Source organism: Sebastes fasciatus, chromosome 24, assembly GCF_043250625.1.
Source record: "Sebastes fasciatus isolate fSebFas1 chromosome 24, fSebFas1.pri, whole genome shotgun sequence".
Lineage (NCBI taxonomy): Eukaryota > Metazoa > Chordata > Actinopteri > Perciformes > Sebastidae > Sebastes > Sebastes fasciatus.
Window position 1 is genome coordinate 13,143,750 of NC_133818.1, and position 26,860 is coordinate 13,170,609.

Below are 26,860 nucleotides of genomic sequence, written 5' to 3' on the forward strand. Positions count from 1 at the left end.
GCTCTGATGCGCGGTCGTTGTTCCGGAGAGATTTCACACGAGCGTGAAGCTGAAAGGGAGTCAGTGAGCTGTTGCGAGAGACACGACGAGAGTCTAACGGGGCGCGCTCTGCAGCTTTTGGCGGGAGAACAGCTGGCCCGTTTCAGAGCCGGGCGCTCGCACCGGACCCAACATGTGGATGTGAGGAGAAGCCCAGTGTACCGTTTCCACCCCTAATTAGCCGGCACTGTTATCTTAAGGAAAGCCTCAGGAGCTGTGGATCGTTCAAACTGCGGATGTGACAGCGGTTAGGAGTGTTTTCTGCAGCAAATGGGCTAAATCAAAGCTTCTCCTGGCGGCGCACGAACACGAGAACATCACTGATGAGCTTTTAATAATTTCCTAAAAGGCTTCTCTTCATCATCATCATGTCAGGGATGTTCGGAGGCAGCAAAAAGAATTTAGCGTCACTTTGTAAGAAGCACCTGCTGCTCTACAGAATATTAATCACTCTCATGTAATCTGTTTTCTATATCTAAGAAAATAATAAGTCCTCTTTGGGAGGTAAAAAAGAACACGGAGGAGGTGGAGTGCGAACCAAAACAAGCAGGTTGATTTTTCCATTTGATAAAAGCAGAGTGGGAATTTTCCCTTATTTGAATATTTACAGTCCAGTGGCATCTGCGTGTGCAAGGGGTCAGGTTTTTCCAAAACGACTGAGTGAGTGTGTAGGAAGGTCATACCTGGGTGAGGTGCCTCTCACAGACGGCATTTGGCCGTGTTGCATGAAAGCGATAAAAAAAGAGTTGTAGTTTCAACATGATCCCATACCACAAAACTGCATTCTCAATTATGTTTTATGGGAAACATATTTTTCTCCTGGATTATGGTCACATTATACTTTAAATAGTTTTAAACTTAACGTTGTAAATTGAAACAAAGCAAAACGAGACAAAACTACTTGGTTAGGTTTAGAGAAAAAAACATAATAATTTTACTTAATAAAATAACTTGTAAGTGTACTACTTGAATACTTCTTGGGAATAAATTGGCCCACTTTTTAGTTTATTAAAGTATACTTTTAAGTATACTTTAGAGTAGTAAACTTTGAGCACTCAACTAGTTTACATCCAAGTTGTATTTTGTATTGCAACTATAATATGTACTACAAGTGAACTTGTAGCTATACTGTTAGTTTACTAGTTATATACTTGCAGCCCACTTTTTAGTTTATGAAAGTACACTTTAAAGTATACTCTCCGTAAACTACTAGTTTAATAGTTTTTACTGCAAGTATACTGTAAGTAAACTTATAGTACTTAGCCACATATATTTTTCTGTGTACTTTTCAGTATAAGCCCTGTATACTTAACCTTTTCTGTATACTTGCCAAGTACACTTAGACTTTTCTGTATACTTGTCGGTATAAGCCAAGTGTACTTGGACTTTTCTGTATACTTGCCAAGTGCACTTAGACTTTTCTGTATACTTGTCGGTATAAGCCAAGTACGCTTGGACTTTTCTGTATACTTGCCAAGTACACTTAGACTTTTCTGTATACTTGTCGGTATAAGCCAAGTAAACTTGGACTTTTCTGTATACTTGCCAAGTACACTTAGACTTTTTTGTATACTTGTCGGTATAAGCCAAGTATACTTAAGTGTATTTCTGATAGTACATAAAAATACTCTCTTATTTTAAGTTTAAATAAGTATACTAATTGCACACTTGAATAAACTTCTCTTTGGTTAGAGTACAGCGCCACCACCACCATTCACTGTGCTTAAAATAAATCTGACCATTTCTATTGAACTCTACTAAACTAAATTGAAGGTTTTATCGACCAGATCTGTTGGAACTGAAGAGACATGTGTTTTAGTTGATGAGGAAAGTGCTAAAAATGCTTCGTCAAGGGTATTTGAACCTCGGTAGATCACTAAACTTCTGATACTCCTCTCTCTTGCCGAATGTTCTTTGGCGTGGAACACCTCCAGCGCACCAGACAGGACGTCATTCCAACACCGCGGGTTTACCTCCCAGCCCTCCTCCTTCAAACACGATTTCAAAGCAGAGAGGCATCTGGTCCTGATTTTTAATTCGATGAACTGGCCGCCGATCGAACCCCAAGCCACCCGGTATCAGGGCGGACTCTAACCGACCGCGCCGCCCGCTCTGACGTTTGAACTCTCGCTGTGTTTTTATTGCCTTGACGGATTCTGTCGTTTTGAGTTTTCTCTCCGTTTCATGTTATTGAAATGCAAAACTTGTAAAAGAAAACTTTGCTGTCAATGGATTTCCTTGTTCAAATAAAGGTGTCGAATCAAATCAAATCACAGCGTCTGCGGCCAGCCCGTTACCTTTGCATCTGAGTGTGAACGTATATGTGGTGGTGTCTATGAACTAAGCCAGGACCCATGATGCACATGGTGAGAGCGCACCTCCCTTACAGCTCATAATGTGCCACGGCGAAGCAGAGAGCGACAGTGCGCGTACGTAATGTGTCAGGGGGGAAGTGTGTCATGCATATTTGGGAGTTTGAACACCGTCTGCAGCCGTGAGAACCTCACAGAGTTCTGATTATGTTTCTTTATTGCCTGTCTCCGTGTCTCATGCCTGTGACTCTCGTCGGTTCTCAGGCGTGGCGGGGCTCGGGCCTTCCACTTGGAATCAAACACCGAACAAACAAACAGACCGAGCTACTGCTTGGAGAGCTTTCTTTGTTGACTCTGGAGTTCCCCCGAGTGGCTCAGAGGCTCGGCCACAAACACACACCTGCTATCAATTTGTTTGTGTGGGTGTGATAGTTGAGCTCCAGAGGGTTTTATTTACTGGTTGTGGTTGAAACTCATTTTGTTTACTACCAAATCAGTAAGTTACTCACATGGGGAATTAAAAATAATTAATAGCTCTCACAAAATGACTAAAGACATAATAAATGGCGGGGAGGTCCAGACTAAAAGTTCAACCCGGTCCCGCGGGAAGGTGTGTCAATAGCACCACATTACACGGATACATTCCGTGTGTCATTTGTACTCCACGAAACAAAACTACAGTAACATCTACAGTTAGGCTGAGGCAAAACCACTTTGTTAGGTTTCGGAATAACATCATGGTTGGGCTTAAAGTAAGTAAATAAACTAAGTAAAATACGTACGGAAACAACGTAACGTCAGTATGGAAAACATGACAAACGTGACTACAAAACACGCCATAAACGTCACTAACGTAACTTGCAAAACAAAAAACAAGACAAACATGCGACAACAATCAATTACGTAACATGCAAAACAAAAAACACGCGACAAACGTCACTTATGTAACTTGCAAAACAAAAAAGATGTGAAAACACGTCACAAACGTCAATATCGTAACTTAAAAAATGTGACAAACACGTGGCAGACGTCATTAATGTAACTTGCAAAACAAAAAAACACGTGAAAACACGTCACAAACGTAAATTGCAAATCAAAAAACATGACAAACGCGACAACCATCAATAACGTAGCATGCAAAACAAAAAACATGCTACAAACGTCACTAATGTAACTTGCAAAAGTAAAAAACATGTGACAAACGTCACTACAAAAAACGCCACAAACATCACTAATGTAACTTGCGAAACAAAAAAAAACGCGTGAAAACACGTCAAGCGTAAATTGCAAAAAAACAACAACATGATAAACACGTGGCAAAGGTCAAAAATGTCACTTGCAAAACAAAAAAGATGTATATAAAACAAGTATTGTATCGTATTGCAGATTTCTATTTGATGTATCACAAATACGTTTGCAGTGATAGTCCGCGGAAGTCCGCGTAGGGAGGTCGGGGCGATGGATGGGTCAACAAACAGACTTTCACCCAGGAAACTGTAACTTTTTGTTTTGTTTTGTTTCAATTTACAACAATTAATCACATGTTTAAAAGTGCAAGAAAAGAATCGTGGAGAAAACACGTTTCCCTCAAAACATAACTGAGAATGCAGTTCAGTTGTATGGGAACATGATTTTAATTTTGAACGGTCATTGCAAAGTTGTTTGATATGAGAAGGTTTGGATTTCAAACAAAAGGTATTTCTTATGCCCCATTTGACTTGTGTGAAGCACTTCGACTGAAGTTCACCTCCTCACATGAGGGACACATACTGCAGCATGTTGAGAGGCAGCAGCTCTCTAAATAAACTCCCACAAGGTGTCACATATGAAGCCTAACGAGGCGACTTCAGCCCGGAGCTGCACACCTGACAGAGAGAAGCTCAATGATCGAGGTTGATATATACGGAAAACAAAGAAAGGACCAAATATACTGCCTCAAAACAAGCTTTTGGCAGTAAAATCCTGAATTCATGGAGTCACAAAACACCCACAGAGCGTTAATGTAACTGATTTGTATTGCTTTAATGTTTTTTTTTTCTCCTTAGGAACAGGTAAGCCATGACAATATAATGTAAATGATAAGCGCAAACAAAATCTGAGACCCTTTTGTACATTCATAGTAGCACATTCATACAACAAGTCCCATGTGTACATAGGGGTCACAGAAATCACTTCTTTTTCTCTGGTAACTCTTGACTCAAAGCCAACAGGTAAAATGCAATTTATTTATTTTTTAAATTTAGAGATTATCTCTCCAAAAATGACTAAAAATGGTGTAAAGCTTGTTAGTAGTCGATTTAAGTGCACTGTACCTCTTTGCTCTCAATAAAGCGCCACCGTACATTCCTCCATTCGTTAACACTGACCGTTTAAAAACTGCGATGATGCGACAATGACAATTTTTAAAGAATAAATAAGAATAAATAAATCAGTGACTTTTTTTGAGAGGGGCCCGAAGAAGACACCTTTTGGCAGTCTGACAGAGCTGTGGAGCTTTTTTAGCGTCACGGCGAAGCCAAATGGAATATTTTCTTTTGGTATTGTGAAGTGCTTCTTTGTTTGCACACTTCCCAACTGGGGCACCTGTTCTCTTCTTGGAGGTTGGAGTCAAATGAATAAAAAGTCCATGCTTTCTTGCAGCTGGATGTAAACCCTAACCCCTGTGTTGACCAATAACACACTGTTTTTCTTTAATTTGCCGCTAGAAGCTGAGCAAAGTGTGAAACACAAAAAAAAACAACGTAAAAACCAGCCAGTCAGCATTAAAAGTGTTTGAATCTTTGGCAAAAAAAATCATAAATGGAACTGTCATGGGTGCATACAGCTGTTTTTCATATTGCATTTTTGAGGTTGGCTTCCCTTTAACCTTAAACATCTACGACGCCTCTACGAGCGCCGTTTCTGCTGCTGAAACGGCGCCCTTTGAAATGCTCCATGCAAAAAGTCTATCTCATTCATGCCTCTACCTCGTTCAAAAAAATAACAAAAAAACATGACGAGCCGAAAAAACAAACATATACATGTACAAAGTAATGTACACCATATATTCAAACACATTTCAAAATCGTCAGACTTTGAAATCATTAGCCAAAATAAGTATTTTTTCTCAACCCAGTAGGTAATCTTCTTTATCTAGACTGTACAATATATGTATATATGAGTAATCATGAGGGACCAAAGCAACAAAAATAAATACTTTTTCGCTATGTCACCTTTCAAAGTAGTATATCTATGTACATTTATATCAATTTTTCCTTAGCTTATTGTGAATGGTTGAGCGTGTATTCAACAAGCAGGCATTTTTGCGCACAGTGTGTTTTTCTTTTTTTTTTCTTCTTTGCCCTATCTCTATCTAAATGTAAATTTCGACGACACTGCGGAAGGAAAGAACCTTGATACAGTGAAAGGTAACCCTGGCTCAAATGGACCAAAAAATAAAAGTCAAAATAGAGCATCTCACCATCATGTGACTACTTCAACAATGGGTTGTCTACTTCTTTTTCAAAGACTCCGAGAAGAGTACAAAAAAGTTGTATATTTTTCATGCAGTCTTTTTGGACAAGTCATACAGCCATCGGGGGGGTGTGCTTGTCTAAAGGTTTTTAAAAGTCATTTTCAGCGTAGAATGATTTCAGTGATGTTGAATGTAGCTATGAGGGAGGGGGGGCGGGTGGGGGGAGGGGGTGCAATCTGGGACAACAACATGCATAAAGAACAGTGCATAGGTCCAGGTCATCGGGCCAGTCCCTGGTGATTTCCAGTGTGTTTCAGTGGCAGCGTCTATCAACAGATCCACTACTGCAAGCATGAGTCTATGGGTGGGTGTGGGAGGTGTAGGGGGGGGGGGGCAAGCCTGAAGGAGTGGCGCCATCTTGTGGACAAACTCTCCCGTCTGCCATGCGATCAGGTTTTTCCCAATGAGTTTTTTGTAGAGAGATCAGGCTTGGATCCGGAGGCCGATGATGGTGATGCAGGTGACACAAAGTGAACCTTTTAAAGCGTGGCGTTTTTCATCTTTTTTTTCTTCTTTTTAAAAGTCTGGTTTTGCTATGCGCAGTTTTAGATCAGTCGTTGTTTTCACTGCAGAGCCCTTTCCAACACACAACAAGACCCGGTAAAAATGACCACTTCTAAGGATTTCACAATGATTTTTGAAATTTTTTTTTTTTGTGGAAGGTAGAAGAACCAAGCTTAAAGATCAAGCTAACATGCATAAGGTCTTCAGACTCTGTTTTGCTAAAAGCCATCGAGGCCAACTTTTTTCCTGAAGACGTTTTTTTTTTTTTTTTTTTTTTCGTTTTCCGACACTTCATCTTTTGAAAAGAGGAAATAATAATGGCTTAATAGCTACATCATTCTTGCACTTGTATTGCAACTACCTTTGGTAAATCAATCAACGAAAACGACAACAGAAAACCCTGAAACACACGAGTCCTTCCACGTTCCTCGACTGAACTTAGCATTGTTCCTTTAGTCTTTAGCTAGCTTCTAGTACAGGTTTGCCCTGTTTAGTACGTGTTCTCCCTTCTCCACGTTTGTCACGTTCACGGCTCCTACGCCACAACTTCCTCTATCGCCCGCACTGGATCCACGACGAAATCCTTCAAATAGAGACTCTTCCGAGAAAAGACAAACCAGCAAGGCAGAGAGAAAAAAGAGAGAGAAGGGAAACAGAAACAAACCGACAGGAAACAAAGGTAAAAAAAAAAAGAGAAAAAGACATCATCGTGTCCCGGCGAAAAAGACACTGATGATGGAGGAAGATTTCAAAACGGCCGCTGCCATTTGGACGTCAAGGGGTTTCACCGCTTCATCATTTTGGAGGCGAAGCTGACGATGGCGGAGGCGGGCTGGTCCGGGTCCAGCTCAGCGAACAGGTGGCTGACATTGTCTGTTGTGCTTCCTTGTTTCCTCGCCACGAATCCAAAAAGCCTGGTGGGATTAAAAAAAAAAAATACCTTCAAGTTAGTATTTAGAATTTTTTCAGATTTTCTAGCACAAAAATAACCTGAAAGAATTGTATATAATAATAATAATAATAATAATAATAATAATAATAATAATAATAATAATATAATATATTGTCATATAAGTAATATATTTTATATACTTTATTGCAGGAGTGCTGGAGTTAACATACATTTACATTTGCTTACATATGATGTTGTTAATGCCTATATCATTCCTACAATATTTATATATGTTATAGTGGAAATAAGTCAAATTGATTAAAAAATTAAATTATAAATTAAATTAGAATATAAATCAAGAAAGTTAGATAAAAACAAGGAAAAAAATTAAATAACAAAAAAAGTTTTAAAAACAACTACAAAAGAAAGAAAAATAAGGAAAAAAACTTTAAGAATGAAAAATGTATTAAAAACGTAGAAAATAAATAAAAAATAAAGATGAAAAAAAGGTTTATAAAACAAGAAAATAAAAAAATAAGGAAAAAAACGTTTTAAAATCCAGGAAAAAAATTAAAGAATGAAAAAAATAAGTCTTCTGAGAGGCATACAATACCTATTCATCCTAATTATAAAGTATTTAAACTTACTTCACTGAGCCACCTCCTTCTTTGCCCCATCTACGGAAAGAAAACAAGATTTAGAAAAAAATAAAATGATAAAAAAATAGTTTTCTGTTAATGATATTGGGACAAGAAAACGGGAGTTTCATACTTTCTGTCCTGGGGATCAATGTCACAGTAGGTTACCGTGTTGATGGGATAGTGTCGCCTGAAGAAAAGTCTGCGGCAAGAGGATTGAAGTTATCATGAGTGTGTTCAGCAAAGCACACATTTCTATATTTATGTATTTCATGTATCTTCAGTTCCTCTGGCTTGCTGTCTGCTACAGTGTCTTCTTCAAAATCACCACTTAGTGGCGCCAAAGTAAGACTTTTCTTTTTGCAATCTCCTCTGATTTGATGTCTTTATCGTCATGGTGATCATGACACGAGGAGGTTAATTGATTTTTCAGGCTACATTTCTACCAATGTGTGCAACAATAAAGCGTTATTATACAGTGTTGTGTGAAATAATAACGTGTGCTCCCTGATCTGAAGGGAAAGTCTTACTTCCTCTGGCTGTCGGTGAGCGTGATGCCCTGCGTGGACACTTTGAAGTGAACGGTGGTGGCGTCGGGCAAAGGGTTGCTCGCCAGCGTCTGACTGATGGCCTTGGCGATGGCCTGAGGCCCCGTGAGAGACTCCATGTCCACAGAGTTGATGTAGAGGACGTTGCACGCTAGAGGTGAACAACACAGAGGCACTGTTGAATCAAAACAGATAGAGGAGGGAAACTATGTGCATGCAGCTCGGCGTGAGGGGATATGGGAGTGGTGTGAAGTTTCTCATGCTCCGAACAGCTGGTAACTACATGATCTGTGACTCTGACTTTATTGTGCATGCAACTTTCAATTGAAATGTTCAGTGTAAGTTCAGATGCAAATAAAAAAAAGCATTGATTCTGTGAGAGCAGGCATTCACATTCAAACAAAGTGCATGATGGGAGCAGAGCAGTGCAAACCAGTATTTACCATGTGCGTCCTCAGGAACCTTCTGAACTGTAAGGTAAGGGTGACAATGTGTGAGCACATTCACTGATTCATGAAAGGTTTGATGTAGAAACCATACGAATGTGTTTAGAAATGTTTCTGTTTTTCACAGATTGATCTTTTTGTTTGGAAAGTGACTTTAATACTATAATTAGTCCCTCAAAAGAATATTCCTAGATGCTTTCTGACATGCTGAGGGAAGCTAAATCTGCAGAGTGACACTGTGGGACTCTCCAGTGTAAAAACCTGTGAAAAGCAGCTCTCTCCACAGGTGAATTGCGGTGAAGCTTACTCAACTTTATTTATATAGCACCTTTCATACAGTCATGCAGCGCAAAGTGCTTCACAGAACAGCACAGACAAAAAAAGAAAACAAAAAAAACAATAAATAGAATTTTGTCATGGAAAAAAAATGGCATTTTCAAAGGGGTCCCTTGACCTCTGACCTCCAGATATGTGAATGAAAATGGGTTCTGTGGGTACCCACGAGTCTCCCCTTTAAAGACATGCCTACTTTATGATGATCACATGCAGTTTGGGGCAAGTCATAGTCAAGTCAAAAATGAGTTTGCCATGTTATGATTTGAGCATATTGTTTTATGCTAAATGCAGTACCTGTGAGGGCTTTCTGGACAATATTTGTCATTGTTTTGTGTTGTTAATTGATTCCAATAATAAATATATACATACAATTTGCATTAATCTGCATATTTGTCCACTCCAATGTTGATAAGAGTATTAAATACTTTACAAATCTCCCTTTAAGGTACATTTTGAACAGATGCGATTAATCGCGATTAAAGATTTGAATCGATTGACAGCCCAAATGAAAACCAGTGATTAAGACTTAAAAACTAAGGCGATGAATGATGAGACGACTTAAGTAAAAGCCAGGCTAAAAAAGATGCGTCTTTCTTTTTAAAAGTGTCCACTGAGGTGGACGTGGTTACCTGCTCCCTGCTTCAGAAGTTCAACAAGTGGATCAGTAGGTGTGGCGAGCTCCAGCGCCTCTTCATTTGGGTCTGTAAGAGACGGAATAGAATATAGAAGATCAATTATTAACACTCAACAGATGATTTACATTTCATTCATTACATCCAACGTGCATCAGTAACTACAAGCAGTAGTAAATATTGTCGCAGTGAGACACAACCGTTTATTTCAATGGTGAAGCTGACCTTTAGCGGGGATCATCAGCTTACAGGGCAGCGCCAGCGGAGTCATGGAGTGTTGGTACACCAGAGCAGAAAGACAACCTGCGAAACACGAAGGAATCTCTCTGTTAAAACTGGATCACTTTGATATCGAACGCTGCTCTACGGGACGTAAACTCACCAAAGTAGGGCTCATTGGGACAGCCCTTCAGACGGACGCCTTTGGGGCTCGTCTCAATCAGGAAGTGCCTCACCAGTTCGTTGGTCATGTCACCAACTGGGAAAAAACAGATTTAGATAGGATCAATAAGATCACTTCTTACTTCAAAATGTTACTAAACAAAACTTTCAAGTTAGTTTCTGTACCTTTTTTGGCCTGCTGGATGGTCGGTGGGGGGCAGGCCACCTTCATGGCGAGGCCGTAGGCTCCGCGGAAGGAATGGCTGTCTCTTATGATGAACGCCCCGGGCTCCCTGTCCTTCAGCACGTTGATGGCTGGGAGATGGAAAGAAGAAGAAGAAGAAGCAGTAGGATGAGGAAGAAAGGGAAATTACCAAAGGAAAGGAAAACAAAGTGAGGGGCATTAGAAGAGTTTAAGGGGATAAACAGAAAGCAGATGAAAGCAGAATACACAGTCTGTTGTTTGGAGTCTCTAACCCTCACCTTGCTCTCTGGTGATGTCTGGCTTGTACCAGAACTTGGACGTGTCCTGCACAAACTTGACATTCATCTTAATGTCTGGATAACCATCTGTTTGGACCAAAGAGACAGGGAGAATGATAGCTGGAGAGGACACAAACATCCTGTGAGGTAAACTATCGTGTCGCGTCTCCGGGTCTCACCATATATGGACTTGGAGACGTCTGGGAGTGTGTGCGTGCCAGACAGGTTTGGCGTGCTGCCGCCGCTGGCCGGCGTCAGGTTCTTGTTGTCCGGCCTCTCCGCGTCTCCGCTGGACATGTGCCTCTTCTCCGGCAGCTGCGGGGAGACGGGGAAGGCGGGCGTGGAGGGCGGCTGGGCGCTCCCCTGACGGGAAGCAGCCCCCAGCTCGTCGGGTGTGCTGTGGCCGCTCGCCGCTGTGCGTCGCCCCATCAAGGGGCTGGGAGGCACGCCACCTGTTGCTGTTTTACAGCCGATCAGGGGGCTGCCGACGGGAGGAGGGTGTCTGCCCAGGGACGGGCTGGCTTGACCCAGGCGTCTCTGGAGGGCGGGGCTCGGCGGCGTGTTGGTGGCCACGGTGCGGTGGAGGGTGTTGGGGCTGCCGGGGACGGTGTGGACACCCATGATGTTGACCTGGGAGCCCTCGGGGGACGCGGGTCTGTGAGGGTAGGAAAGGCCGGGGCTGTGCGGGGCAAAGTCTGAAGAACCAATCCTCCTCCTGCAGACAACAAAAAATAGACATCATTATTATTTTTCTATTTGTATTCTGGTTGATGATGATGATCATTTCTGAATGTGTAATATCTTTCTTTCTTTTAACACACAGCAATAACTGGACTTTTTTTTACTATTTCCAACTCACCCGTCGGTGCAGTGGACGGGACTGCTGGAGGAGAGAGGAACGTTGAACGGTTGTGCTCTGGAGTCCCCGAAACTGCGATTATCTAAAGAACACAAAGCATCACACGAACACAGAAACAGAAACACACAGTCAACTCTCAACTGCTCGTTTAACATTTTGTGTCCAGAACCAAAATGGGATGCAGTTATCGGGCGTCGGACGTGACAGAAGTAGGAGATTATTTTAATACAAGAAACAATCGAAGGAAAGCTGGGTTGAAAAGGAAAAGGTTGCAGTGAAATTTAGTTTCAATTTCTTTTTTTTTAAATGTGCAGAAGTCAGGAGAGTGTGCTGGTGTTCGGGTGCAGAGGTGCTTATTGGACACAGAAAATGCCCTTACCTTGCTCGCCATCATTAGAATCAGAGTCTGACAGCGAGAGAAGAAGAGATGTGTGGAAGAGGAGGAGACAAGGATGACACATTTGAGCGCAAAAGCAAGAACTGGAGGGTGTGTTAGCTGTTAGCATTTAGTGGAAGCATTTTCCAGGAGTAAGAACAGCTTGGAGCAGCAGAGGGCAGCAGACACTAACAATCACAGTGTTCCTGCTCACTCAGCTTCACAGCTACAGTATGACATAATGCAGTGATGCCGCACTGGCAAGTCAAAGCTTCTACTATTCTAGTAAATAATGAAATCGGGGTGACTACTATGACATCTACATGAGAGTATATGTCTGCATTGCACCTTTAAAAATGTTCTGGATAATAACTGGATACAGAGAATGTACAGGACGTTTACTCAAATAGGAATAAATAAATGATATTTGATGAACTGACCTGATCCACCCTGGTGGTGATGAGGCTTCAGTCCCAGCGCTGACAGAGGAGTCTTGGCCAAACCTGGAGGAGAGCGAGCTGCAGGGGGGAAGACAAAGAGGGATTGTAAAGGAATATTACAACAAATCATGCACAGCAATGATGACGGCGAGGTGAGAATTGTACATAAAAGCCATGCAAGGATGTAAAACAACCATTGTAAGGCATGAAAATCCGTCATTTTAGCATCAATACAATGCTATATGAAAGACATTGTATAAAAATAGTAAGGTCCAAGGTCAGAGGGCCCATAAAACAGATGTAGGGCCTATCTCTCTCTTGCAAAAACTGCACAACAGGTGCTTGATAGAGGAGAAAATATTAAAAGTACACACTATTTCTCGTAACAACCTGGATTTTTGACATGTAAATGTCAGGTATTAGTATCACCGATAAATCCCAGGTATTTTATTTCTCTCATATTCATGTTTTTCATATTTGTGGTCCTTTTCTGAAAAAGTGTAATAGGAATAAGGGCGTAAGAAAATATCGATAATATTGAGTATCGCGATATTATGTTTGTGACACTGTATTGATTCTCAAAAACACTGTATTGATTTTTTATTAATAGTTTACATGTAAAGATTCAGAGAGTGGCACACAAAGTTATTTCACTCAAATTTGATGCATATGGCGGTGTGTTCTTTATACTATGACAGTTTTCCTAAAATTAGATTTAAATAATTGCAATATATCGCCTTGCTTACAGTATCGCAATATATCGCAATATAATCACCTTGCTTACAATATCGCAATATATCGCAATATATCGCCTGGCTTACAATATCGCAATATATCGCAATATATCGCCTTGCTTACAGTATCGCAATATATCGCAATATAATCACCTTGCTTACAGTATCGCAATATATCCCAATATAATCACCTTGCTTACAGTATCGCAATATATCGCAATATAATCTCCTTGCTTACAGTATCGCAATATAATCACCTTGCTTACAGTATCGCAATATATCGCAATATATCGCCTTGCTTACAGTATCACAATATCGCAATATATCGCCTTGCTTACAGTATCGCAATATATCCCAATATAATCACCTTGCTTACAGTATCGCAATATATCGCGATAAATTGAATCAAAACCTCTGTATCATGATATGCGTATTGTATCGTCAAATTATGATGCTGTAGCTGAAAATGAGCCAATGAGCATCCATCCACAACACAAGTATGTAGTCATGAACACACAAATGATTGGGGTCCAGGTTAGATTGTGGCTGGATGAGTCGACGACAACTGGTTAAAGAGAAGATGGGGTCGTATTAATGTTGCCATGCGTTGGTGGAAGAGAGAGTTATTTCCAAAATGAGATGCCAGAAAACGATCTTCTAAACACACTGATGCAAAAAGTAATAATATACAGCGATGGAAATATATAATGTATTCTTTTTATGGGACTAGATCCTTTATATTCCAGGTAACAGACATCCAGCATTTTGGAAATGAACTCCTCATTTTCATTAATCCTCCACTTACGAAAGAATCCAGATCGATAGCATGACAGGGATCCGCTCACTTAAGGTGGCATGGAGAGGGGTTGAAATGCAACAGAGCAGATTCTTACTGCAACAGCTGTGTGTGTTCAGGACTGACTGCAGGAGGGGTTGGGGGAGGGCTGGGCTGCTTTACAAAGCTCAGTCAACACAAACCTGCTGCACAGGGTGCTCAATCGAATAGAGATCTAATAGATTTTGGTTGAAGGAGTCATATATTTGATTTGGCGTGTGAGGCCTTTTCTTTCACTTTTCCTTCATTTCAAAATGTCCAAAATAAAGACAACTAAATACACGAGAATCCAACATACCTGACGACACAAGGCTACATGCAGTGGTCGCGCAACGCTGGTCAGAAAAAAAACTTTGCATCCTCCTTTAAATATTGCTGGAAACAAGGCATATCTTATGCCGAAGATTGCAAATAAGCCATCGATCGTGTACTGAAGTGATGAACGAAAGAGAAATTCAGTGAGAAATGCCACAGTGTAATTATTATAATAATCCACAGATATCTAATTCAACCACGGACCATCGTCCATATTTCTATATGTTTTGATTAAGTATGCACATTTTAAACAAACAGAAGAAAAAGAAGGTGAAAAGAGAAGAATTAGAGGAAGAATATAGTTCTATAATTTCCTTTCACTTTCACCACCCCTCCCGATTTTCCTGGGAGACTCCCGTTTTCCTCCCGGGGTCACAATTCTTCCATATTTTTCTTGATTTATGACACACCTTTTTCCCTTTTTGGTTATCACAAACTGTTTCTGGCACTGTACAGCATATGTAAGCCCTACCCAGGAATGCAGGAAACTCAAATTTTTCAGGTGGGGGACCCCCAGATCTTTGGCTTTGGTTTCCAAATCCTACCTATTTTTGAGGTCGGCAAGTATGACTTTCACGCCTCTTTACATTTGTAGAACTAAATTTGCTTTCCAAGGAAAAACATGCCAGAATGACTAACTATGTCCCCCTAGTCATTCAAAAACAGGATTTGCACACACCTGCTCTGTGCTGTTGTTTCACTGTCAAGTCGGTCACGCAACACTTCAGGTTTTTTGCCTGAAGCAAATTCAAAATTTGCTTTGAGTGATGTGAAAAGTGCATTTAAATGTGCATCTCTGTCTGTTTCCAAAACTTTTATAAGACTAGGACCCCCCCCACTAAAAAAAAAACACAATTCAACAAAAATGCTGCTTCTAACGTATAATTTTTTTATGAATTCAGTTAAAAATCTCTATGCAATCATAATTAGAAGTGAGCAGCTGTGTGTTCTCTTGGCGAAGGAGAGGGCCCACCCTATGCAAAACACAAAGGGTCACATAAACATCTTCAAAACGCGCTTTGCACCCTCAGTTTGCTGCAGGACTCTCTCTCTGTTGTGATGGATCAGACCTTCGCCTGCGTACTGCTCCTGCTGAGCTTGTCTGCAATTTCCGGCAAGTACGTCTACATCCAGGAGGGAAAGACGTGGCATGAAGCTCAGAGGTACTGCCGGCTGTTTCACACGGACCTGGCTCCTGTCAGTAACGCGCAAGACATGCAGCGTCTTCGGCGGCTTAGCGGCGACATCGACATCTACATCTGGATAGGACTGGAAAGGAGTTCCACAGACAGCGAGAAATGGATGTGGTCGGGAGGTGGAGCGGTGTCCACATTTTTCTGGGCCACGGGTCAACCCAATAACCGACAAAATGAAGACTATGGCATAATTAATTATGAGTATAAGTGGCACGATGCGATTCCAGGCTATGAAGACCCCTTCTTTTGCTACAGCGTGGTCGTGGTGAGGGAGAGAAAGACTTGGGAGGAAGCTGTGATCTACTGCAGGGAGCATCACCGCGATTTGGCCAGCGTGGCGTCAGACACGGAGATGATGCTGATCCAGAAAGAGTTGAGCAAAAACGCCACCACGGCACACGTCTGGATCGGTTTGCATTTCTTCCCCGGAGGCTGGCTGTGGACGGACGGGCAGTCGCTGAGCTACGAGGCCTGGGGTCGAGAGGGCAAGCCTGAGTGTCCGAAAGTGGAGCGGGAGTGTGCGGCCCTGCAGGTGACGGGAGGGACGCAGAGTAACAACGGTACAGACGCTACACCGGACACTGACGCTGCAGCGGGGAAAGGGACGGTTCACACTAATAAAACAGGAAGTTATGGAGTGGAAACTGCAGCACATAATGCTCCGCATATTCATGGATTCCCCGGGGATTCAAGTGATGCGGCTGCACATGTAAGAGAAAGTGCATGGGAGGCTCGTAACTGCGAGGAGAGACACCACTTTATTTGCTACTGAGAGTTTAACTTAGTTATTGGTTTACTAGTTTGTTTGTTTTAGTTAAACTTAAACTGCATTTTTGACTGTTTCTGTAAAGTAGTTTGCTCTCACAGGTGTTGATTTTGCTTAGTTTTTAGCAGTTTTTGTGCTGTATTTTATTTTGTTTCTATGTTAACACATTGTACAACTAAACAAAAAATAAATAAATGAAATTATAAAATAAATGTTTTTTTTATTTGATTGAAATTATTATTTAATTTATTTTTTATTTTATTTTAATTTAATTTTGTTTCTATGTTAACACATTGTACGACTAAACTAAGTTTAAATAATAAATAAATAAAATAATAAAATTAAAACAAACATTTATTTAGTTAATCTCATTATGTAATTCTTTCCTGGCTTTTTCCTGCACATCTTTTCGCTACTTAAATCATTTTTTTTATCAATTAAAAAAAGACAAAAAGAGAGGTCAGAGGTCAGTGTTTAGAGGATTGGAGAGTGCCCCCAGTCTGCAGGCAGGGTGAACCTACACATGTTGAAGTAAGGAGTCTGTGGCGACACGGGGAAGCTGGGGGTCGGGGGGGAATTCTCACCACCGCCTCTAAAGGTGGGACTGTTGGCGAACCGGTCCGCCTCGTCGTCCTCAAACGCCTCCCGGTAGCTGTGCATGGGACCCTGGAGGAGATGGAGAGGGGACAGGTGGACACACAGATACCAGAGAATGCTTTCCAAATCACAACGCAGAGCTTTTGCATAATATAAAAACTGCACCCGCACTTGCTTCAATCTGGTTTCACACCATTAAAACTGACCTCTCTGGGCCGTCCTCCCGGGTTGAGGGCCAGATTGTGGGCGAAGTCCGGTGAGTCGACCATCGGCGTGTTGTCATGGCTGCTCTGGTACTGTCCCTCGCTGGTGGTCCGACGCCGGCCCGTCTCCTGCGTCACTTCTGGGGTCATCCCTCTGGAGCGAACCCCTGAAACGCCCCGAAATATTCACTCAACTCACTATGTTTATTTTAAAAACAGCGTTTCTTATATTGCTTGTGCAACACCATGGGAATATTTTACATTTTTTTGAGAAGATAAACCTTCAAAAGTGGAAACCAAACTCAGGAAACAATGTTTATTCTCCACTTTTGAAAGTAAAGAGAGCCAGACAGTGACAGACATACAGAGAGAAAGAGGGAATAAAAAGAGCAGTGGGAAAGGAGAAATAGAGCATAAACAGGAATTGATGAAGAAAGTAATCATCTTAAGAAATGGTTGGGATGCAGAGAAAGATTCTTCAAATGCAGGAAAAAAAAAATGTCAGAAAATAAAAAAGCGAGGGAAAGTGGACAAACCAGAGAAGGAAAAGGAGCGATGGCGGTCAGATTGTTGCGATGTCATGCTATCACTGATGCCCCGGATACGAGCGTTGTACTCTGTTCCCGGGGGGAGGGAGGTCGGGGTGGTGGATGGAGAGGCAGGAGGTGGAAGAGAAAGGTGGAGGAGGGAGGTGAGGGAGGTGGAAGCGAATGGTGGGGAGGGTTGTCCAGACAGCAGAGAGATAGATTGAACAGAAAAAGGAGAAGAAATATCAGAACAGAAATGGATCTAATGAAAGTGAAGAGAAAATTAAAAGATTGTTCATAGTCCAATTAAGTTATATCCTATAGCTGTAAGGTGAAATGAGTTGTATTTCTATAGGGTTCATGGAAATATCATGTTTAGAAATAGGATACATTTACAACTTTGCTCCACTGGGAGGCGCCTGGGAGCATCCACATGCTTTCACATAAAGGTAAATATGGATGCAGACAATGCATGGAAGCTGGAGCCTCTGAACGCCTCGGCTATTCTTACTCTCAGCCCATCTCCACTCTCACCAGCTCTGCTTTATTTCAGCCACAGAGCTAATTTTATGACTACGGGTCATTCCTCTGGTACGGCACCCCGTGATGAATCTGTTAACAGAAACTGCTGAAAGCTGCACTGCTCACGTGCTGCACGCTGCTCGAGACTAAAGATGAAGTTGAAACTTAACTAAATAAACTCTGAATACAGTACGGTGTCCAATCCAGTGAGCCTAGTCAGCATTTTGGATGCACACGTTATGTATAATTTTGAGGACCATATTGATTTTTGCCTATTTATAAAACAATAAAAAGCAGATTACAGCTTAATACTTTCAAAGCACCATTGTTTTCCATTAATTTCATAATGGCAGGAAAGTTAACCCAGCCAGTTAGACTGTTATCATGTCATCAAATGGGCGTTATCAGTGGTTATGGCTTAGAAGGGGCCTGCTACACCAACTAGTAGGTTTTTATCATCGATTCACATGGGCAATCAGCGAAAGAAGGGATAAAAGAAGATGATAGCAACATTTAGTGACCATAGTAATTAGGAGAGGAGTAAAAGAGGAAGTCAGGCTGGGACACAAAACACAGGAGTTTCACCCAAGAGACCGGGGTTGGCATCCCTTGTGAAACCAGCAACGTAAAGTTGTCTTCACAACGTTGTAGGTATAGCAGGCCCCTACTGAACCACATCTATGAGGCTTATAACGACTGATAACACACATTTAATAAGCTGTTATCAGTCAAATCAGGTGCTTGACCTGACTTGAAACTTATTTTAGATATGTAACTACCCAAAATGAACATCATGTCTGCATTTGTTGTTGTCAAAGTTACATTATTGTTGCGTTCAGACAATAAACTCTGAGCCTTACCGGCGATGCGGTGAGCCACCAGGCCCTCCAAGTTAAGCGTCTCCTCCTCTGCCTCTTGTTCTCTTGGCAAGGAGGAAGAAGATGTATCCTTGGGTTGGGGGGGGAGTGCGGGGAGAGGAGAGGAAGAGGCACTGTAGCCCGGATAAGGAGACGAGCCCTGCGGGTCCGGGGAGTGGGAAGCCCCGCCTCCTGTGTACGAGTTCACAGGCTTCACTGGCACCTGCTGGTTGAAATTAGGGATGGGATCTGTGGGGTAGTGGTGGGCTGCTTGGCGTGTGTGGAGGTAGGGCTCTGGGGTGTGTGTTGGGGTGGTGTTTTGGTGTTGGTAGCCGGTGTTGGACCTCTGGGGAGAATAGACCGGGGACTCCATCACGGGGCTCTGGTTGGGCAATGCTGAGATTCTCCCAGTCGACCGCAAGGGCTGATGAAAGGAGTTGTTGGCAGACCCGGAGTTGTTGTAACCATGGATGGCAGAGTCTGCTTGGTATGAGGGTCGTGCGAGGGTCTGTGAGAAGGGCGCCTGGGAAGAATTGAGGCTGTTCTCCCCAGGAGGCGCACTGTGGGACTTGGACATGTGGGAGTTGATTGGGTCCAGGTCGAGCATGAGCATGTTGAGCGCCTCAATGGACTGCTCGATGTCCCGCTGCGAGGCTGAGGTGGGGAAGTGGGGCAAGCTATGGGTTGACTGAAGAGGAGGACCAAACGGGTCATCTGGGAGGCTATACTGGTGCCAGGTGTTAAGACCTCTTTGAACAGCGTCCCGGCTACTGGTGCTCCTCTCTGGGGCCCTTGGCATCAGTTTAGGGTTGGTCTCAGGGCTGCTGGCTGGCGGATTCCCAAAGGACTGTGAACGGTACATCCCTTCTCCGTTCTGGTAGTTGTTGTATCCCCCCTGTGGCGATGCAGAGTCCGTAGACCTCTCTTGCATCGCCGTGGGCGTTCGTACTCCATGCACGGGCATCTCGCTCAACTTTTCCCCAAGAACAACTCTCTCAAGGTAGGGTCCGTCGTTCGGCCTGCTGGTGGGCGTCTGTGACTGGTAGTAGAGGTCAGCCGGTGTCGCCTGGCCCTCCAGGGATGACAGCGTGCCCAAGCTGTCCACACTGTTGCCCTCTTGGCTATTGGGCAGCTCGTCGTCTAGAATATCTGTCTCACGCTCCTCTGTTGAAGGGGCGCCAACTAGCCTGGTGTGGCCCCCGTTGACGTGCACTTGGGCTGGGACCAGGTGTCGGACACCTCCTCCTGGACTGGTGGACGTGGACAGGTAGGTTTGTCGTTGGTGAATTGGTGCCTCGAGGCCGCTCAGGAGCTGGTCGAGCTCTCTTTTCTCCTGTGGGCTGAGCGGTGGGTGGGTCGCTGTTGGGTTGTTGTGGTTCACGGCGCCCTGCACGGACTGGCTGTGCTCATCGGTACGATCGGTCTTGACAGATGCGGTGGAGTTGCCCGAGTCGCTGCTCACGGAGAGGGTGTGGTCGACGGCAGGGAGGGAGGCGTGGCCTGTCACAGGAAGGGTCTGGTCAGTGGTTTGGAGGGGATGGCTGGGGTGTTGTAACTGGTTCTCAGCGTTGGTCAAGGGGCTTTCATGGACTGGGAGGCCGTTGATGGTGACAACTCCCTCCAGGGAGTCTTTCTTGCGGACCCGGGCATACAGGCTTCCATCAAGTGGACCTTGGGTGTGAACAAGATCTGAAAGAGACGTAAACAGATTTCAATCATCTTGTCTTCATACACAAACTGGTTTCATTGGCTCCAATCGTCAAGTCACATTTGCACGGCACAGAATCACTCACACCACAAGCACAGTGACCCCCCTCTGCACCCGTCTTTTTTTTACCCTGAGGTTCAGCCACCAGCAACACATAACAGCCCCTCCAGCTCTATTAATAGCCAATTTGCAGCGCTAAAGCCCCTGTCACGTTGCGTCAGTGCGGGCCCACGTGGTTCTGACGCGAACCGGGGCGGCTCCTGTCCAACGCACTGAAACAGCTGGTCTGTGCGAGCCAAAGAGAAGAACTGCAGTGCCAGTTTGAAAGCCCAGAGCTGGACTGGGAGAGGATGAGCTGTCTTCACGTTGATTTTTGGCTGCTGAATCATGCTGGCAAAGTCAGACCGATTGCCCACATGTTGCACAATCAAAGTATCAACTAAATTCTTTCACAGGAATGTGTAAAATATATAAGAATATGTATGGCAAGGGGATATTTATATGATCTGTTTTTGGTGAATTTAGTTTGTTGTAAATGGGGCAGGGAAATTTCGTCTCAACTAAAAAACAAAACCAAATTATTTTGGCCTGGCTTCAAACGAAGGATTGAAGAGTAACTTTATCGATGACAACTTTCAAAACAGTCTGCAAGCTTCCACAATAACACTGGGTCTAATCTAGATCTAGAATCTAAAGGAAGAGCACAAAACGTTTGGACAGTTATCGCTCTTTTGCTCCAACAGCAATTAATGGGGAAAAAAATCATCACCATCTGTTTATAGTATCAGAAGTGTGACATTTCTTCTCACACGTGTTATTTGAAGGTCCTTTTAGGAAAGTCATAGTGCAACAATGGGAAAAAAATACCGAAAAAGGTTTTAAAAAAGTTCAAATATTGAAAAAACTCATTTGTGGCACATGAACACATAAACAGAGGTCAGGTACAGTACTGTAATTCACACAATGGGAGATACAATGTGTACTTCAATTATAGGCCAGGGAACTATTTCAAATTGTAAAACACTATACTTGTCTCCATGAAACGCAACAATCACACGTGCAACAGCTCATTCTGTGGTAACACGGATGCTTACAAAAAGAAAGTAATACACCGATCCTGGCTTCCCCGTATACATTTTGCAAAGTGATACACGACATATACATGACCGAGGCTGGCTCATGTGTGGGATATTCCAAATTGAGCGACCCCCGGGGACAGATGGTGAATCACTCGGACCGCAGCTATTTCAAAACCCATGTCAACAACAACTCACGGTAGCACAGTAGCAACCCGAAGGAGAGGGGCAGGCGAGGAAGTTGTAAACACGGTTTGTTCTTGCGGTTTGTTTTTATTGATGACGCAGAGATTAACACTGTGAGAGCAAATGGCGAAGTTTAGTGTTACATTTTGTTTAATCAGTGCGGGATTAGACTTTAGTCCAAAGCCTTATGGACAACATTTTGAGACAAAAGTAATTTAAATTTGAAAAAAGTTTAGTTATTTGGAAAACCAATTAAAAAAGTTTTTCTCTCTTGCCATCAATACATCATTGATACCTGATTTTGTTTATGAATTTGAATGCTTCAAATCCTAATTACTCTACATCACAGCATCAAATGAAGTGGAAACATCCTCCTTACCTGTAGTTAAGGTCAACCCTCAGAACACTCAAGAAATGATGGAATATTTCCTCTTCTTGCGATCAAAAAGACACATTTCAGTCCTATCCAGTCCTTCAGTTGCCTCTCAGTGACTGAACTCCGTCTCTTACTCTCCCTGTCCTCTCTGATTCATGTCCTCTCATCACCCAACATGTGCTGGACTGGAGCGAGGCGGGGCCGTACCACTGAAGCTGCCTAGAGGGGTGAGCTGGCACTCTAAGGGTGATCTGTGACTGTTCCCGGCAGCGGGGGAGGGACTCTAGCACCGCCACCACCACCACCACCGCCACCACATCCCAGCTGCCTGCGAAGCGACGTCGTTTCGAATGAACTACAACTCCCACGCCTGCCTGGTGATGTCATCGGAGAGGATCCCCTCACTAAGGGGCTTTCACTGCATGGCATTCATACTAAATATTATTACTTTTTAAGGATTTGGATGTAAATAATCGACAGCATTTCAAGAGAACTGTAATTTACAGTTTCCACCAGCTGAGCTCCGCCTGTCTTTGACACCCTGACCTTTAACAGAACAGGGAATGCCCTTGTTCCACTTCATAAAAGATGATCTTTTAGTGTTCCGTGGCAAAAAACGACTCAGGTTTGCCAGGGTGACACTCTTTCCAGCTGCTGGTTAACCCCATCCTGAGGTTAAATCAGGGGAGCAGACGCTGTTATGTGACATGTCACGGCTCAGAGAGGAAAGAAAGAAAACAGACAAGCTAAAAATGCACAGAGCGACGGTTGCTGGGTAAGAGGCCCAACACGTTGCTGCGGTATGGTAATTATAAATGCACTACCAGGAAACATTTTGATTTGCTTTTGATTTGGTGGCTCAATTCGGTGCTTGTTGTCGGGGATGTTGCCCTAGAGTGTTTCCACTGAATCATCATCAGACCCACAGGCACCAACTTTAGCTGATCTTCCAAGTCCAAATCAACCAAATCCAATAAAAATCATACGATTTTGTCGACTAACGGATTAGTTGATTTAATCGACAGATCTGTAAAACTGAGTTTCTCCACAAAGAATCATACATAAGCACCACTTTAAATCTTGTGTTTACCAGAGATGTGCTCAGAAGTTTCTTAAAAATAAATCATGAAAAATGCATAAACACTGAGTAAATCGATGAAAGAAATTGCTGACATCTTTCGAGCCTTATCCAACAGGATAAAGTGGAGACAGAAACGTCACAGGAACGTCTGACTCACACGTCCAGTATGAATGTTTCCGGAGGGAGTCTCACCTCCTTAAACACCTTCCTCGCTATTTTCTCTCTCTTACAAACATGGAGCGAAGTGGCCCTGTGAGTTTGGTGTAATCCTCTTGACTTAGTAAAGAACGGAAATGCCAAACATGACAGGAACTTACTGAACAAGAGTTTAGGAGAGGACCTTTACATTTGCCCCACATTCATGGCATGTGCGTAAGCTGGGAGAAACGTACACGTCACTTAAAAGTGCATATGCGCACATACTTTGCACATGATGGCAGCCCTGGAGTTGAATGAGTTTGCCCTCCAGTTCAGGTGACCAAGAGATGAGCAACATTGTCAGTTCGGTCAATGCGTTCCACCTCGTTTGCTCTCCACACGGACTGTTTACCTGCATTCAACCAAAGCCTGCTCAAACGTCATTGGTCAATACTACAAACAGAAACAAGAATGCTTCCGATACCAAAATCTTGTGCCGTTGTGCCTCCAGATTCTACATGTGAATGCAGAATCTGTTTGTAGAGATTAGCAAAAATCGAACCTTCCAATGAGCCAGTGTTTCGTCTCGGATAACTATGAAAATGTTGAGATTGAAAGTTCATTCTTGACTTGAAACAATCTCACTACTAAGTCCACTCGATCATATCACATGATGTTCCTGACTACCAACTACTGAGTGGATCTTAATTTGACTTTATTGAATATGAACACTGCGATCCAGGTGTGAACGAAGTATGACGACACACTAACAACATCTAATGACCCTGCATCACCTACTGTACAGCACAGTAGCATCAGATCTGGAGAGCAGACCTCCGGGCCTGATTAAAATCCAGCGACTCTCCATCTGAATAGAACAAATACCTTTCTTCTGGTGTCAACAAATAGCTGCAGCAGACCCCAAATTTAGATTGGTTGAGTCACCGAGGCTTGGCTAACAACTTGTTTCCCCATTGCGGTAAACGAGCGTAACATGCCTTTCTCTCTGCTTAAAAGGACAAAAGCAACGTTTACCACTACTCATTTACATATTCAATGAAATGCAGGTTCCAGAAGTATTTGTACATAAGAAAATAAACTTTTTTGACTTCAACTTAGCATGTAAAGTTGCCCTTTCGTTAATGTTGGTCTTGCACAAAACACAAACCCACACCTGTCCATTCTCTATATTCTCTCATGCGACAGGTGCGTTACTCTCTTGTGAAAAGTGCCAGAGGCATTGCTCACACAGACACACACACACACACACACACACACACACACACACACACACACACACACACACACACACACACACACACACACAGACACACACACACACACACACAGCACCTGCCTCCTGGCTGTATTCTCTTAAGTGTTTGCCTGAGTGTCTCATTGCCACATCGCAGCCTTGGAGGCCATTAAAAAGCCATTTAAACATCTGCGGCCAATGGTTTATTATAAATAGACAATGCGCTACGACCACTGTTATTGTTGTCTCAAATGCACCAGCTGGGATGTGGATTATATACATAGTTAGTACAGGACATTTGAGATTAACAGGCCCAGGGTGATTGAGGCAGCACATTTGTCAACACACCTATAAAGCAATGGGAACACGGCTGGTTGGCCATTTTGGTGCTGGACATTGAATGTGTTTCATGCACACATATTACTCCCTGGGTTCTTGGTGTATAAAACCTGTTAGTTTAGCACTGAATGTGGGAAGTCAGAAGTGGGCCAAGAATCATTGCCCCCATGGAGGAAAAGACATTAATGCGAGGGTTGAAATGTTAGTTGTATTGCTTCTTTAAACCACCGGCATCCTTCGATTGTACAAATTCAACCAACTTTATCATTATAGTGATTTACTTTACCTTATTCTAACTCTGGTGATCATACTTTCCTCCTTCACATATTGCATTTTGTTGGTTTCAATACCCAACACTGAAGTCCAAAAGACATAAGAAGTTGACTTCCTAAGGATCTGTGAAGGCGTTCCTCAGGGCTCTGTTCTAGGACCACTTCTGTTTTCACTTCATATTACACGCTTTTATGCATATGCCTTTTCATATTGTAAAATAGCCTCTTAATTCTTGTCAATATCCAATCTACAAGTAGATGGTCCTGGAACTACCACCTATAGATCGTTAATTGGTATTTATTGATACAAATTTAAATAAACCAAACTTAAATAATATAGCTATTGGAATTTGCATCATTCGAAAATTACGGATCTGTGAAGGAGTTCCTCAGGGTTCTGTTTTCCTTATACATTACTTGTTTTTTACAGATATGAGATTTTCTTTATAGTAAAATAGCTTCTTAATACTTAGCAATATCCAATCCACAAGTAGATTGTCCTAAAACTGCCACTTATTGAGTGGAAATTGGTATTAATTGAAAAAATCCTGAAATAAATACAGGGACGGGTTAAATTTGCATCATTAGAAAATGAAGGATCTATAAAAGGGGTTCCCTAGGGCTATGTTCTTGGACCACTACGGTTTTCTCTTTACAGTAATACGTTTTATGCATATGACATTTTGTATAGTAAAGTAGCTTCTTGATTCTTAGTAATATCAAATCTATATGTAGATTGTCCTGGAACTGCCACCTATTGATCGTAAATTGGTATTAATTGAAAAAAATCCTGAAAATAATACAGAGCCAAGATCCACCACCAACTATTTACATTTTTTTTTGTTGGGGTGGATTTTTCCTTTGGATTCTCTTATTTGCTGAAGTTGCCAGGTGTGGTGGAAACTTAAAGACGGGCTTGACACACTTGACCTTATAAAAAGGGCCAAACCCATTTTTACGAATCCGGACACATATAAATATAGAAACACACCTAACGTTCACACGCATATTTAAATGGTGGGTCTCTCACTCACTTGGGAAAGAGGTCTGCAATCATAGTTTTATTGGATATGGTGTATGATTTCATGTATGTTTATAAATGCATATTTGCACGCACATGCATACAGACATCTACAGTAAGAGCTATTTAGAGTGGGAGGTTGACCTGTGTTAGAAAGGTCTCTTTGGAGTTGGGACAGGGTCTATGGGTTAGATGGAAACTGGGTGTGCATGTGTGAGGGCAGTAAAACTGGGAGGTTGGGAAAAGTGAATCACCCCGCTTGAAAAGACAAAGATGAAAAGAACCAAAGTGCATTAAAGACAAACCGAAACAATACTCAACTTGAACTAAAGGAGCAGGAGGAGAGTTGTGCACTGTGTCCCTCTAAGATAGTAGTCGGTTTCAAGAGAGAATGATGCAGATTGATAAAGAAATGGATAATGAATTAAAAAATATTCTTGGAAAAAGCAGTGGAAA

The 26,860-nt window shown here is 42.6% G+C and overlaps 1 protein-coding gene across 29 annotated transcripts in view; it reads right to left on the minus strand.

Annotated features, from left to right (window-relative positions):
- Window positions 1–4,348: 4,348 nt before the first annotated feature.
- tns1a (tensin 1a) overlaps window positions 4,349–26,860 on the minus strand; it is a 94,911-nt gene continuing 72,399 nt past the window's right edge. For 11 of the 29 annotated variants that reach the window (XM_074627447.1, XM_074627445.1, XM_074627444.1 and 8 more), the window contains 18 exons: window positions 18,956–20,641; window positions 17,583–17,663; window positions 17,050–17,213; window positions 16,768–16,912; window positions 12,401–12,478; window positions 11,964–11,990; window positions 11,585–11,666; window positions 10,905–11,440; window positions 10,726–10,812; window positions 10,429–10,557; window positions 10,244–10,339; window positions 10,087–10,164; window positions 9,859–9,930; window positions 8,891–8,917; window positions 8,430–8,598; window positions 8,033–8,101; window positions 7,909–7,938; window positions 4,349–7,283 (listed from right to left, as the gene is read on the minus strand). In XM_074627447.1, coding sequence (XP_074483548.1) covers window positions 7,154–7,283; window positions 7,909–7,938; window positions 8,033–8,101; window positions 8,430–8,598; window positions 8,891–8,917; window positions 9,859–9,930; window positions 10,087–10,164; window positions 10,244–10,339; window positions 10,429–10,557; window positions 10,726–10,812; window positions 10,905–11,440; window positions 11,585–11,666; window positions 11,964–11,990; window positions 12,401–12,478; window positions 16,768–16,912; window positions 17,050–17,213; window positions 17,583–17,663; window positions 18,956–20,641 — 3,686 coding nt within the window. In that variant the 3' untranslated portion in view covers window positions 4,349–7,153. The remainder of the gene's footprint in view (window positions 7,284–7,908; window positions 7,939–8,032; window positions 8,102–8,429; window positions 8,599–8,890; window positions 8,918–9,858; window positions 9,931–10,086; window positions 10,165–10,243; window positions 10,340–10,428; window positions 10,558–10,725; window positions 10,813–10,904; window positions 11,441–11,584; window positions 11,667–11,963; window positions 11,991–12,400; window positions 12,479–16,767; window positions 16,913–17,049; window positions 17,214–17,582; window positions 17,664–18,955; window positions 20,642–26,860) is intronic. The other 18 variants (XM_074627458.1, XM_074627457.1, XM_074627455.1 and 15 more) reach the window with 9 other exon arrangements.